This window comes from Aythya ferina (assembly GCF_964211825.1).
Source record: "Aythya ferina genome assembly, chromosome: 2".
Classification (NCBI taxonomy): domain Eukaryota; kingdom Metazoa; phylum Chordata; class Aves; order Anseriformes; family Anatidae; genus Aythya; species Aythya ferina.
The window spans coordinates 154,126,664-154,139,448 of NC_140297.1; the positions used below are offsets into that span (position 1 = coordinate 154,126,664).

Below are 12,785 nucleotides of genomic sequence, written 5' to 3' on the forward strand. Positions count from 1 at the left end.
ATCCCACGATGCAGGGGACACTTCTGTTCTGAGGCTGTCTTTGCCACTGTTCCTGCTTCCTGACCTTCCAGCTGCTTTCTCTGCAAGTTCATGCTCACTGCTTTGTGTCTCCTGTCTCCTCCTTCAACAACTGTGCTCATAAAACATTTTATTTATCGTTCCTACCAGTGAAGACCTGCAGAGGGGCTGAAAACCAGAAGAATGCCCAAAAGTCAGTTTGTTTTTTTCAAGTGCCTGATTATAAAAACCTCATCTTAAGGCTTTTCTAAGAAATTTGTGGGATTAACACCAAGTAATAAAAACATGGGAAATAATCAAACAGGAATAAAGCTGAAGACCAGAAGAGAACAGCGCAGGTGGCAGAGCACGGTGGGAGTGCTGGTGAAGGCACAGAGAAGATGCATGAGCTCTACTTAGAAGTGAGATTGAAACAAAATGGATGAAAGAAATGATTTTAGGAAGAATAACTGGAAAAGGAGGTCAGAAACCAGAAGATAAACTGTGCTCAGTTTATCATGGGCCTAAACCACTAGATTAGGAATAAGCAAATGATAATTGATTACCTGTTTGCTAATTAGGTAGTATAGCAATAAAGCAATGAATTATAGGCAATTAACTGTAAAAATCAAATAAGCAATAAGTCAATTAACTATGCAGGGAATCAATGATTAAGTAGTGGATAATTAATTATGTGGGAAATCAACAGAGCAATTAATTAGACAGCAATTAAATATGCAGAGAATGAAAGGAACAGTAATCAAGTATGCAGGTAAACAAACAACAGGAATTTCAGCCAAAACCAATTTGGAGCATTCCAGTTACTGAGCTTGCCTCGTGTTAATTTGTTATCTTCACTTTGCCCATGTAAACCCTGATAAATGTATCTTGAAATAAATATTACCAGTGACTTTCTTCTTACACCTAAAAGTGGCAAATTAAACTAAAATGTAAATAAAGCCATTTCTTTTTTTTTTCTCCATTCTTCCAAAGATCTCAAGGTACTTCTTATAGTACAAATAGACAAAAAAAAAAAAAAGTTATACTGAGCCATGTAGACAGAGAAGGGAGATTTATGAACAGATCACTGAAGACAAACAGGGAGCTGCAGACTAGGCTCACCTGTTCCCAATCCCCTTCCCAAAATATAAGAGTCCACCCTCTTTTTCTCTAAAGCAGTAATATTAGAAGAATTACTGAAAATAGAATTATTTATGCGAATAGGTTATTATCTAATTGCCATGTATGCTTTTGATCATTATATGACATTATATGACAATTATATGACAATAACTTAAGAGTTAATTTTAACAAGTCACAAACTTTCCTTTAGCACAAAACACAGGCTGGAGGTTTATTTGTTGTTGGTGGTAGTTTTTTTGTTTGTTTTTAATATTTGTTTTCACAATGAACACAAATAAGGTAAACAAAAGGGAGCTTTGCCACTTGATAGCTAGTTTTTGTTCACTTGATAGCTAGTGGCCCAAGGAATAAGAAATTTGACCAAGAATCTTCTGGACAAAAAAAACCCGAGAACTTATATTTAAGATGCTCAGTCGCATCACTCGATGTGCAGGTCCAAAATGCTGCTTCCTCTTTACCACTCAGCTTTCCCAATTCTGGAATAAGTCATGTCATAGCACACAGGATTTGTGGCAAAATCAATTACTAGGTGAGTTTTTTTTTTTTTTTTTTTTAAAGGTTCTCTATATGAAACCTTTTAGAAGCAACTATATCAAAGTCCTTCTGTTGCCCGTCAGCCAGGAAATAGAATATAGTGAGCCAAGAAACATCAATTTCTTAAAAAAAAAAAAAAAAAAAAAAAAAAAAGACCTCAGTCTTTTCTCAGTTTTAAGGACACGTGGGAGGTGAGAGTCAGCTAAGGTCATCTGATCAGGGACATTTTCAATGTAGGAGGTCAGTAAATTAATGGGAGAAATGATGAACAGGAACACAGAGACACAAACCTGGCAGCCAACGCACAACAGAGCTGATGCCAAGGACCAAAATACTCCAGTTACTAAACGATGGGCCACCAAGAAACTGCAGGCACAGCTGTGGAGAAGGCCACCAGGACTTTGGAACTGGTAAGAAAAGGGAAAGGAGGAGCAGAAAGATTTGGGATATTTGAGGAGGGTCTGTGGAATGATGTTAAATGGATGAAGGAATGCTTACATGGAGGGGGAAGGAATGGAAAATGGCATAAAAGGGACCTGTTGTGTGTAAACTGTTACTGGAAAACATGCTTGTCTGACCAGGTCCTGGCCTGATCACTGCTGTCTGTCCTATTTCTCATTAAAACCTTCCATAAGAAGGTTACCCTCCATGTAACCTCACTGTCCAGCCCACATGTGAGTCCCATAATCATTGTGCATCAAGTGAAAAAGCCACCGGACTGCAGGGCTGCCACCGGCAGCAGCTGCTCCTAACACCCCCTGACAACAGTAGTGTTGTTTCTGATCTTTCTCCAACAAGTTTAACATCCTCAGATATTGTGCTACCCTCAAATCTCCAAGCCCACATTTACAAAACCAGCTACACTTGTGGACTAAGGAAAATCAGTTCCCACCCAAATATATCTTGGCACTACAGTATAGTCAGCGATAACCAACTGCCTAAAATCAGTGCCAACTTAAAAATATTTCTAAACTTATTATTATTATAAAAGAAAAACTCCTGATAACTAACAGCTGATCGATGTCTATATCGAGCTAACACAAATGTTACAATAAACTCAGAAACAAGTTGTAGCTTCATCTACTAGCAAAGCACAGCACTACCTGGGGATACAAACAAGCTTATAAAAGATATTCATGTTACTTCAGTGCCTGACCTGGTCACTATCTTGTCACTTCTCCCTGTCCTGGGCTATGTTCCGCCTTGAAACCTGCAAGCATTCGATCACGGCAATATTAACCACAAGCTTTCTTTACGTAATACAGTTACATTTTCCAGTAGAGTTAAATTTATGACACAAAACATTGTAATTGCACACTAACATGAAAATTACTGAGAATATGTAAGGGTTTCTGCTCAAGTTTCAAATGCAATAAAAACAATACTGCCTATCATATCAGAAAGGGGGCACAATTCTTCCCATAAAATGTTTTTATTAAAGATCTCTTCCTATACAAATGCTGAGTACATAAGGTATCATAATGTCCCAGAAAAATACACAATCCTTTTCCTTGGTAGTTTCTTTAGGGAGAAGTATTCATATACTGAGGTAACAGTTAACATGAGAGCAATATGTAAAAAGCCAGTAATTTGTGTTTAACACAGGCAGAATTATTCCTCTGTATAAAAAATACTTTGAACCACATATAAAGGAATTGGCACAGCCAGTGCACTGAATTCTGATGCCTTTGCTAATACCAAATATAGTGACAATATTTGTCATAGGCATCAGAACCTATCACTCTGTGCATGTCACACTTTTTCCATTTTCAATGATATTTCAAATATATGAAATTTTGAAAAACATATTAGTAATATGTTTTTATTGCTTCACAGAAATGACACTTTTTTGGTTTTTAATTAAATTCTACTTTAATCTGTTTTAAAAAGAAAACATTTTTTTAAATACTCTGAAATGCATGATTACATGTTCTTAATACCTTCAGGTAATCAGCACTATTTCATAATTCCTGTAAAAATGTAAATAACTCTCAGCTGCATTTTTCTATCTCATTAAAAAAAAAAAAAAAAAAAAAAAGATCTCAAAATGAATGCAGGTTTTGATTCCATATGCTTTAAATCCAAAAGGCTATAATTTAGCCATGGGTTTATTCCCTAGACCTCTTCCTCCACCTTATAATACTTCAGTTATCATTTTAATAAAGACAGTAGTATAGACTAATTTTATTTCTGTTCATTTGATGGAATTAAAAGATCAATACTTGTTTCCTGCTGTTTTCTGAATTATGATTCACCAAGAATCATTTGGTGGGGGGGTTATAGCACATCTCCAAATGAAAAGCAGGATCCTAACTAAGCATTTTAAAAAAATAAAACCTGTATAAAACATCCCACTGCCTGCTACTGCTCGGGAGCTGTAGCATCCCCCAAATCCCCTCTATAATGGCTAAGTACACTCAGATCCACAACCAAGAAAACAACTGCACTGAGAGCAGCAGGCCAGAGAGAAGACGAAGTGGTTTTAGGGCTACCTTCACCTGAACCCAAACTCGTGTTAGCAACTGGTTTTGCGCAATTCACCAGTGCAGGATGACCACGGAGGAAGAAACCTGCAGCACAGCACTCCTCAGGAAAAGGACACCTGGCCGTGTCTGTTTTCACTTCTAGCTGCTTAGGTGGGAATAATTTATTTAATTATTACACACCACAAACATTTTTCATTTTGATATAAAAGAGAAAGTTACAGAACTGTAGTTATAGAAGACATTGCTGTAAACAACCAAATCACACTAAAATCAATACAAATTAATATGATCTTAAAGTAAACCTAATCATGTGCATTCACCACCTTTTCCCAAGACAACCAGAAGTTTGCTTTTCGAAGCAAACTACGTCTATAGAGGCTCTCAGATGTTACAGAGAGATACGCAGTATAAGACTAAATCACACTGGAGTGCGTGAATGTGTCTGGTTAATAAATAAACTGCCTTTAAAAAAAAGATACAATACAAATATACCAAGGACAGAAAAAGCAAAAGCTGTGGGAAAAAAAGCAGCAGTTATGGGGGGTGCTATTAACCCCCTGGAACACGAGTGCTGTGAGCTGGGCTGACAGCTTCATCTCTGCCTACGGGAGCATTACAAGATGAGCAAAGAACACTGAGAGGTAACAGGCTACACCCAACCCAAAACTTATTATGGAAAAGTTTTGGAATTGAAGACTGAAGCAAGCACAACAGACCACAAAGATGAAAGAGACTCGCCTTGAAGTGGTAAAGTCGATTTTCAAATTAAGGATAACACAGAAAAAAGACTTCAACAGGAAACAACAGAGAGCACAGAGTTGAGATAAACTGTTGTTTTTGTTTTCCATTTCTTTGTAGTTGCTTTAAAAAAAGGAAAAAAGAGATCTACATGGTACCACAATAACGTGCTACACTTAGTAAGGTGTCAAAACCGGAACGCTGAGCTGTAAATGAGGATGTTGACAGATACACATCCAAAGTTTCTGATAAATAGTCTTCTAACACCAGTGGGATACCACAGCCTGCAAATAAAAATTAAAGAGAAAAGAAAGTAGGAAAGTAGCTGGTTGTGAAGCAATGCCCTGTTATCCCAGCCTTAGCATCAGTCCCAGCTAACAGGCCATTTCAACAAGGAACACAATGTCTGCAGGTGGAAACTCCTGCTCTGTGCAGAACAGCAGTGGCAGAACCACATCAGCAACAGCCTGACTGTGAGGGTAGGAATGGCCCTGGCACACTGAAGGAGATAGAAGAAGTTACAGAGATGAGAAATAACGATGCACGTTAGGTTTCAATTATCCTTATGCAAATGTCAGATCAGGACAGGAGACCAAGATTAAATATTTAGACACCATGAACGGCTACTTTGCTCAGCAGGGAAGCTGCAAGAGGAGACACAGTTTGGGATGGGTGACTCTCCTTGGGTCTGGAGCTTAAAGAAAGACTCCGAAATCCTGGGCAGGAGTGATAAAAAGCCAAACATTTAACTTCAACAATGTGAACCACATAAAGATTAAAAACATCCTTAACAGAACAAAAACAAAACACAAAAAGGGCTCCAAAAAGAGCTAAATCAGCATGAAGATTATTTAAAAGCATCGTACTTGATACTAATTATCAAAGGTTTTAGAAAGGACAAGAAAAAAGAATATATATAATTTTAATTGCTGAGCATGGTACATAGCAGTGAGAAGAAGCTTTAGTAGAAGAAAACATTCTCAGAAAAGAAATGAGGAAAACAAACAGACTGCAAATGGTGACGAATTAAGAAATAAAACCACAGTAATGCAGGTCAATAAAGATTATTTTAGCAATGTGAGAAATAAGAAAGCAGAATGCAGCCTTTTTTTTTTCCTAAACACCTCACCAGTAACAGGCCTGCCTGAGAGCCTCTGTAATACAGAAGTAATCTGTGTATGAAAGGAGCCTTCAAAGGAGGTAAGTCATAAGCAAAATAAGCTTTTCAATTTACTTTCACTCTATAAGGGCTTGGAGAGGTTTCTGTGAAAGCTCTCTTGACAACGGCAAACAGTTTAAAGACAGCCTCAAAATAAAGGTAAGAAGTGCACTACTCGATGATCTTGAGGTCTCTTCCAACCTAGAAATTCTGTGATTCTGTGATTACTCTAAAACAAAAACTTCAGAGGTACAATACACAGCCCTACAACGAGATGGTCCTAAAACACAGACCAACAAACAAAAAACAGCACAGGTTATTGCTGCAGAAGTCCATTTTCAGCTTAGAACTCTGGATGCTTTAACTTGAAAATCTAAAAGAAGGGGGAAAAAAAGTTCTTTTAAAGGTATAAATGTAAGTACAGCCAACTACACAGCACAGTTCAGTAGCAGATGAATGAATTAGAATCCTCCTAGCTGGGAACGAGGGAATTGGAAGGTGGGGAAGAATGAAGAGTAAAACAGTTATGAAGGAGGAGGTGACCAGCAAGGGGCACTGATTAAACGTCTGACACCTGGTGGCACTAAGGGACAGGGCTTACTGAAGGGCTGCAGTAGGCCAGGTTGCTGTTGGATGTGGTGATCTTGAAGGTCTTTTCTGAGCTAGGGGATTCCAGGACCCTGCTGTCTGCTCACGTTAGTGGATCTGCCCTCAGCGTTGAGTTGGAAAAGGCAGAGAACAAACAAGGGGAGGCACTTCTTCGTATAACTCTGGGGCTGTAAGGTGAGTGAATGTCCGTGGTGATAGCAATGTGGTACACAAAGCCTTGGAAATATTTGACACAACGATTTCACATCATCATCTCCGATAAAGAGGTAGAGAAAGAAAGGAGTAACAGGCTGCGGTACTGCCTTTTGACAGATGCATCAGCTTCAGGTGGTTAACGTGAGTTACAATAGACTGAGTATTCCAAATTACATCGATTTGCTTCAGAGCTGTCCAAGATATCACCAGAAAGCAGAACCTGCCTCGTCATGAAGCTGCCCCAACAGAGAAAAGGCACAAGGCTCCTACCCTTCTTCCTTTTCTGAAGCACATCCTCACAAAATCCAAAAGCACTGTATTTAACCTCTGCATTACTAGATTTGTCAAAAGAAATCTTACTAAAACTACTAATGCTTAACCCATGAAGGCAGATACAAGCACATGGATTTTTATTAGTTTCTGCACACGCTAGCTTTCTGTAACTTTTTTTTCCAGAAGTATTTATAAAGTTCTTCAAAAGAAGACACCGCCTACACACACTTATGTTGCCTAGAATACAAATTTAGGACTGGATTAAAAGGGATCTTCTACTAACAAGTTTAAACCACTAATAAAGGCAACAAGTTTTCTCCACAAATGGCTCTGTATGAAAACATAATAAGGGAAGAAGCTTACCTGAAGCAGTTCAGAATAATCAATTTATCTAATATATAAACAAAGTAGCTCTTCCATCATTTAAGAAGATACATATCCATAAAGACTTGGTCTTGTTTAACGTTCTAAGATCGCCCTCATGTGGTTAAACGCAACACTGCAGGAATCCCAACAAAAACATTAGGGCATGGTACTGTAATACCCAAAACATGTGGAACCTCGGAGAATGAGCGAAGAGGATGCACTCGGCCATCACTTTCAGGATGCCCTGGCTGAAATGCTCTGAACCTGGCTTCTGGAAGCACACCCAAAGGAAATGCTCGCTTTGGGTGCAGCACCTATTGGGCACTGGCCACTCACGGCAGCTCTCGGTTCAACTACTCTCACAACACTACTTTTATTAAGACAAACGTGCTTGAGTAAATGAAAAATTATTATTTTTAGTAATAGAATTACTTTCCCATCTAAATCATAGAATCACAGAATAATTAAAGCTGGAAAAAACCTTCAAGATCAACTGGTCCAGCCATCCCCCTACCACCAATGTCACCACCAAACCCTGTCCCCAAGCACCACGTCCAACCTTTCCTTGAACACCCCCAGTGATTTTGACTCCACCACCTCCCTGGGCAACCCGTCCCAGTGCCTGACTGCTCTTGCTGAGACGATATAAAGTGGTTCTGGAATGCTTTTACAAAGTAGTACTTAGGCAACACAACACTTGTCGGGTATTCCACTGGTTAGATTCAAGTTATTCTCCTGTTCCCTCTCTGGCATAAAATTCTGAGCTATGCTGTCTATGAACACTGCCCAGGCGAGCCAGAAACAATTTGGGATTCTAAATATCAATTAAAAATTCATCTCCAGGAATGACAGCTGAAAGCTAGATGTCAGTCTACAGGGCAATTAACCGTGATTAAAGTATTGTGACATCACCTCACAAACCCGTACAACAAACACAGGGTTGTGAAACGCAGACAGCACATACACAATATTATTTTGGCTGTCATGTCTACGTAACTTCACTTCTTGGGGACACGGTTTATGGGCGATGGCTGGACCAGATGATCTCGGAGGTCTCGTAACGACTCTGTGATTCCGCTCGTAAATCCCCACAACCCCCTGACCAACACACGAAGGGCTGAGGTGACAGAACGCAGGTTTAACGATCACACCCCGCTGAATACGGGGGGCACAGCAGCTCCAAGGAGATGCCGAGAGCAGCCCCGGGCCGCTTCAGGACGTGCCGTGCCTCGGCCGCCCCTTCCCCCAGCGGCCCCCTCAGAGCCGCAGAACCTCAGCAGCGCGTTATCCTTCCGCCGCCCCACTGCTCCGCGCTGCACCCCGCTGCTCCCCGACCCTTCTCGAACATCCCCGGCCCCCCGTTGCCCTCAGCGGCAACACGACGGCTGCTGAAGGTGGGTAGGGAGTGGCGGCTGCCCGCCTTCCTCGGGGGACTACTTTCTCACGCGGCGGGGTACGCGTCCGGGACTACTTTCTTCCCCCCTTCCCTCAGCGCTCGGCCCCTGTCAGTGGCTCTGTGCGCGCTCCCCCGCCCGGCCCGGCCCCGGCCCCGCTCACCTGCAGCCGCAGCCTCCATCACCGGGCGGGGAAAGGGGCTGGGGGCGGCGGGAGGTGAGATGAGGCGGGGGTGGGCTGCGAGCTGACTGAAACCCCAATGCAGCGGCCTCGTCGGGAAAGGGAAGAGCCCAAATAATAATAATAATAAAAATAAAAATCGCTCCCAGCCGCAGCCCCGCGGGCCTCCCTGCTTTAAAAAAATAAATAAATAAATAAAATTATTTTGATGGATTTAGGGGCGGTGCGGGGGGGGAGGTGAGGCGGGTTATGGCGAATCTGCGGCGCCCGACACGGCGGCTTCTTCCGCAGCGACGGCGGGCGGGGAGGGGGAGAGGGCGGGGCCCGAGGGAGGGAGGGGGGGGAAGGAGGGAGCGGGAGGGGGGGGGACGCGCGCGCGCCCCGCCCAACGGCTGAGCGGCGACCGTTGGGCGGGGCGCGCGCCGCGCCCTCCCCTCAGGCGGAGCGCGGGCTCCCGGCTCCCCTCAGCTCCCGTCTTTTAAACAATTTACTTCTAAAGCGGTGAAGAAAAAAAAAAAAAACACAACAGTTTATAAGAACACGTGTGGCCAAACTGGAAATTCAGTGGCTGATAATACTGCCTCGTGTCTACTGGAGCCTAGTTGTACAAGTTTAAAATAAATGTCCACAATATTAAGTGATCTGTAAACAAACATTAGTTCTCAGGGATGTTTCACGTACTGTTTACTACCATGCTGTGTTTTTTAAGTTTACTTTTTTATGTATCACAGAATCACAGAATTTCCTAGGTTGGAAGAGACCTCAAGGTCATCGAGTCCAACCTCCAACCTAACGCTAACAGCCCTCCACTAAACCATATCCCTAAGCTCTACATCTAAACGTCTTTTGAAGACTTCCAGGGATGGTGACTCCACCACTTCCCTGGGCAGCCTGTTCCAGTGCCTCACAACCCTTTCAGTGAAGAAGTTCTTCCTAACATCTAACCTAAAACTCCCCTGGCTCAACTTAAGCCCCTTCCCCCTCGTCCTGTCACCAGGCACGTGGGAGAACAGGCCAACCCCCACCTCGCTACAGCCTCCCTTGAGGTACCTAAAAAGAGCGATAAGGTCACCCCTGAGCCTCCTCTTCTCCAGGCTGAACAAGCCCAGCTCCCTCAGCCGCTCCTCGTAGGACTTGTTCTCCAGTGCGCCTCAACACTTTTTTATTATTATTATTTTCTGCATATGCCTTATCTGCATATGCCTTATTCTGCATATGCCATACATCAGCATGTGTTAGCTGTGGTGAATCACACACTAATTTTTTTTTCACTCAGCTCCAAAGTTTTTGTTCAGGTAGTAAGTTATTTTTTTTAATAACTTTTTATTCTTGAAAGGAGCCTGATGACAGATACTTCCATGAGGGAATGGCATCAAGTTGCACCAGGGGAGGTTCAGGCTGGAAATGAGGAGACATTTCTGCTCAGAAAGAGCAGTCAGGCACTTGGACGGGTTGCCCAGGGAGGTGGCGGAGTCCCCGTCCCTGGGGGTGTTCAAGGAAAGGTTGGACGTGGTGCTTGGGGACATGGTTTAGGGGGTGATGTTGGTGGCAGGGGATCAGATGATCTTGGAGGGCTTTTCCAACCTTAATGATTCTGTGATTCCATGACAAAATACAACAAGTTTCGTCGGAGTACTCACAAACACACACTTTTGCCTCATGTTTTTCTGTTTTGTTGCTTTTCTGCTTTGTTTCTACACTAATAATCACCAAATATCAGTTTTATCACCTTCACTCTTAAATCATCATAAATGTTGTATGCATTCAATATCAATTAATTTAGTATTGAACTCCGTAGAGCCTGTCACTGTAATTAATTTCAGTGCAAACGTCTACATAGAAATTGCATTATCCTTCCTAAACATTGATGATATTATATTTTCTATTTGATTTTTGTTGTTGTCATACTGCGGTTGTATTCAATTAAGCATAGAGAGCAAACTTGTGAAGATAGGAATTCATTTTGGCATTAACTCCAGTAATAAACCTAAATAATTTCCTGTTGTAAGAGAAATAATGCATACATATTTACTGAGAAGTTGTCTTTAAAATAACTTACAAATAACACTGCTTACATGGAGTTATGATGAGCAAAATTCAGCCTCAGGTAGAAGGCCTCAAAACCTATATGTTCCTTAGACCAGTTTTTAATTAGAAAACAGCTCTACGATGATCCACATTTTCTAAATATTCTTAAATATTCAAAAATTCTTAGTTGCAAGAGTGATCGGTCTCAGTGCTCTTTTTGTCTTTGTGGACACAGCCTCTGTACTACCACCGTGTCCTTAAAGATGGTGGGGCTGATGTTTGCAATTTTGCTCTTTGCATTGCATTTTTTTTTCCTAGCCTCCTCTGCCAGACATTGAAAGAATTAGGGTTTTTTATCCTAACAACCAGCTTCACTATTTTACCCCATACTTTATTCTTGTAGGAGTTTTCTCTCTCAAAAGGAAAATCCCATCACGGATAAGGATTCATCGAAGCCATTGTCCTTAGATTGCATCTAAAAAGTAGACATAACAAACTACAAGGCTGTACCCAAAAGGAATAAGGGGCCCTGTGACTTAAGCCACCAGTGCATATGGAAAGCGCACTGTTCCTGATGACTTACAGCGGTGGGGCAAGATGAATGCACAAAAGATGAAAACTACTGGGAACCCCTAAACAACACAAAAGACACATCCAAACACCACATATACCTGTCAGGCAAACTCAGGACACTCAGGCCACGTGATGGAACTTGTCCTCCATGTCACAAGTAGTTTAAGCATCCTGGTGCTTATGAATATGAGAAGGCAAGTGTGAGGAAATGAAATAATTATGGTGTAAAACAAAGTCACCTCTCCTAGCTGGTGCCTCATTCTGTTTCGTTACGCTGCTTGCAGCCTCACAGCGCACCGCACGCTGTCAGTCGCTACAGATGCCACATGAAAGGACAGGAGGGCTGCTGCCAAGGAGGGCTCAGACACAGCCAGAATGAGCCTTAGGCCCTAGCAGAAGGGCTTGGAGAATCGGTACTTCACGAACGTTCACCCACAGATGCTTCTCTAGAATGACTTTCATAAGAGAGCTAATATAGAAACGAAGTGGTTTTGTGTGTGTGTGGGGGTGTTTACATCAGGTGCCCAAATACTAGGCATCAGAGAAGGAAAAGACAACTCTTCTGTGAGCTGTGGTCCCATTCCTCTGCTAACTTATCTCCTCTGATCGGAACGACAGAGCAACATTTTAGCAGGATGGATATCCTGACCTGATGACAGGAGACATTTAGGATTATGCCTTTGTCTTCAGCTGCCTTAACTCCCACTTTTCACTTCCTGGGCTCCAGCTTCATGTGCCCTTTTTTGTCCTTCCTGACATCCCTGCTTGCCAGTGTATCCACCAGCTTCTGGAGAATGTTTTCTGCTTGGAGCAATAAAGATCAAAGCACGTGCGTGCTCAGACACTCATCTCCCCTGAAAGGAAGGGCTTGTGCTCTTTTTAGGACATGAGTAATATTCATCCTTACCTTGGCATTGAAAGAACATTCTCTGGTCCTTGAGTCACCAAGCCTCACAACAGTAAGTAGGGTGGGCTCTCCTGCCAAGAAAAGTGCTTGTCCCAAATCTCTCACATAGTTGGAGCCGCTGCTTGAGCATCAACACCACACATGGTGTGTTGCTGCTTCCATGTGGTTGTTTCATACAGCTCTGCTTTGCACAATCACAAGC

The 12,785-nt window shown here is 42.2% G+C and overlaps 1 protein-coding gene across 5 annotated transcripts in view; it reads right to left on the reverse strand.

Moving 5' to 3' along the window:
* The window catches only part of ZFAT (zinc finger and AT-hook domain containing), an 87,414-nt gene extending 78,059 nt beyond the window's left edge, over window positions 1–9,355 (reverse strand). For 2 of the 5 annotated variants that reach the window (XM_084508454.1, XM_084508458.1), the window contains exon 1: window positions 9,058–9,355. In XM_084508454.1, the coding sequence (XP_084364580.1) occupies window positions 9,058–9,076 (19 nt within the window). In that variant the 5' untranslated portion in view covers window positions 9,077–9,355. Of the gene's footprint in view, window positions 1–1,964; window positions 2,082–2,830; window positions 2,885–4,166; window positions 4,306–4,480; window positions 4,499–9,057 lie in introns of those variants that run through there. The other 3 variants (XM_084508456.1, XM_084508455.1, XM_084508457.1) reach the window with 3 other exon arrangements.
* Between the last annotated feature and the right edge of the window lie 3,430 nt (window positions 9,356–12,785).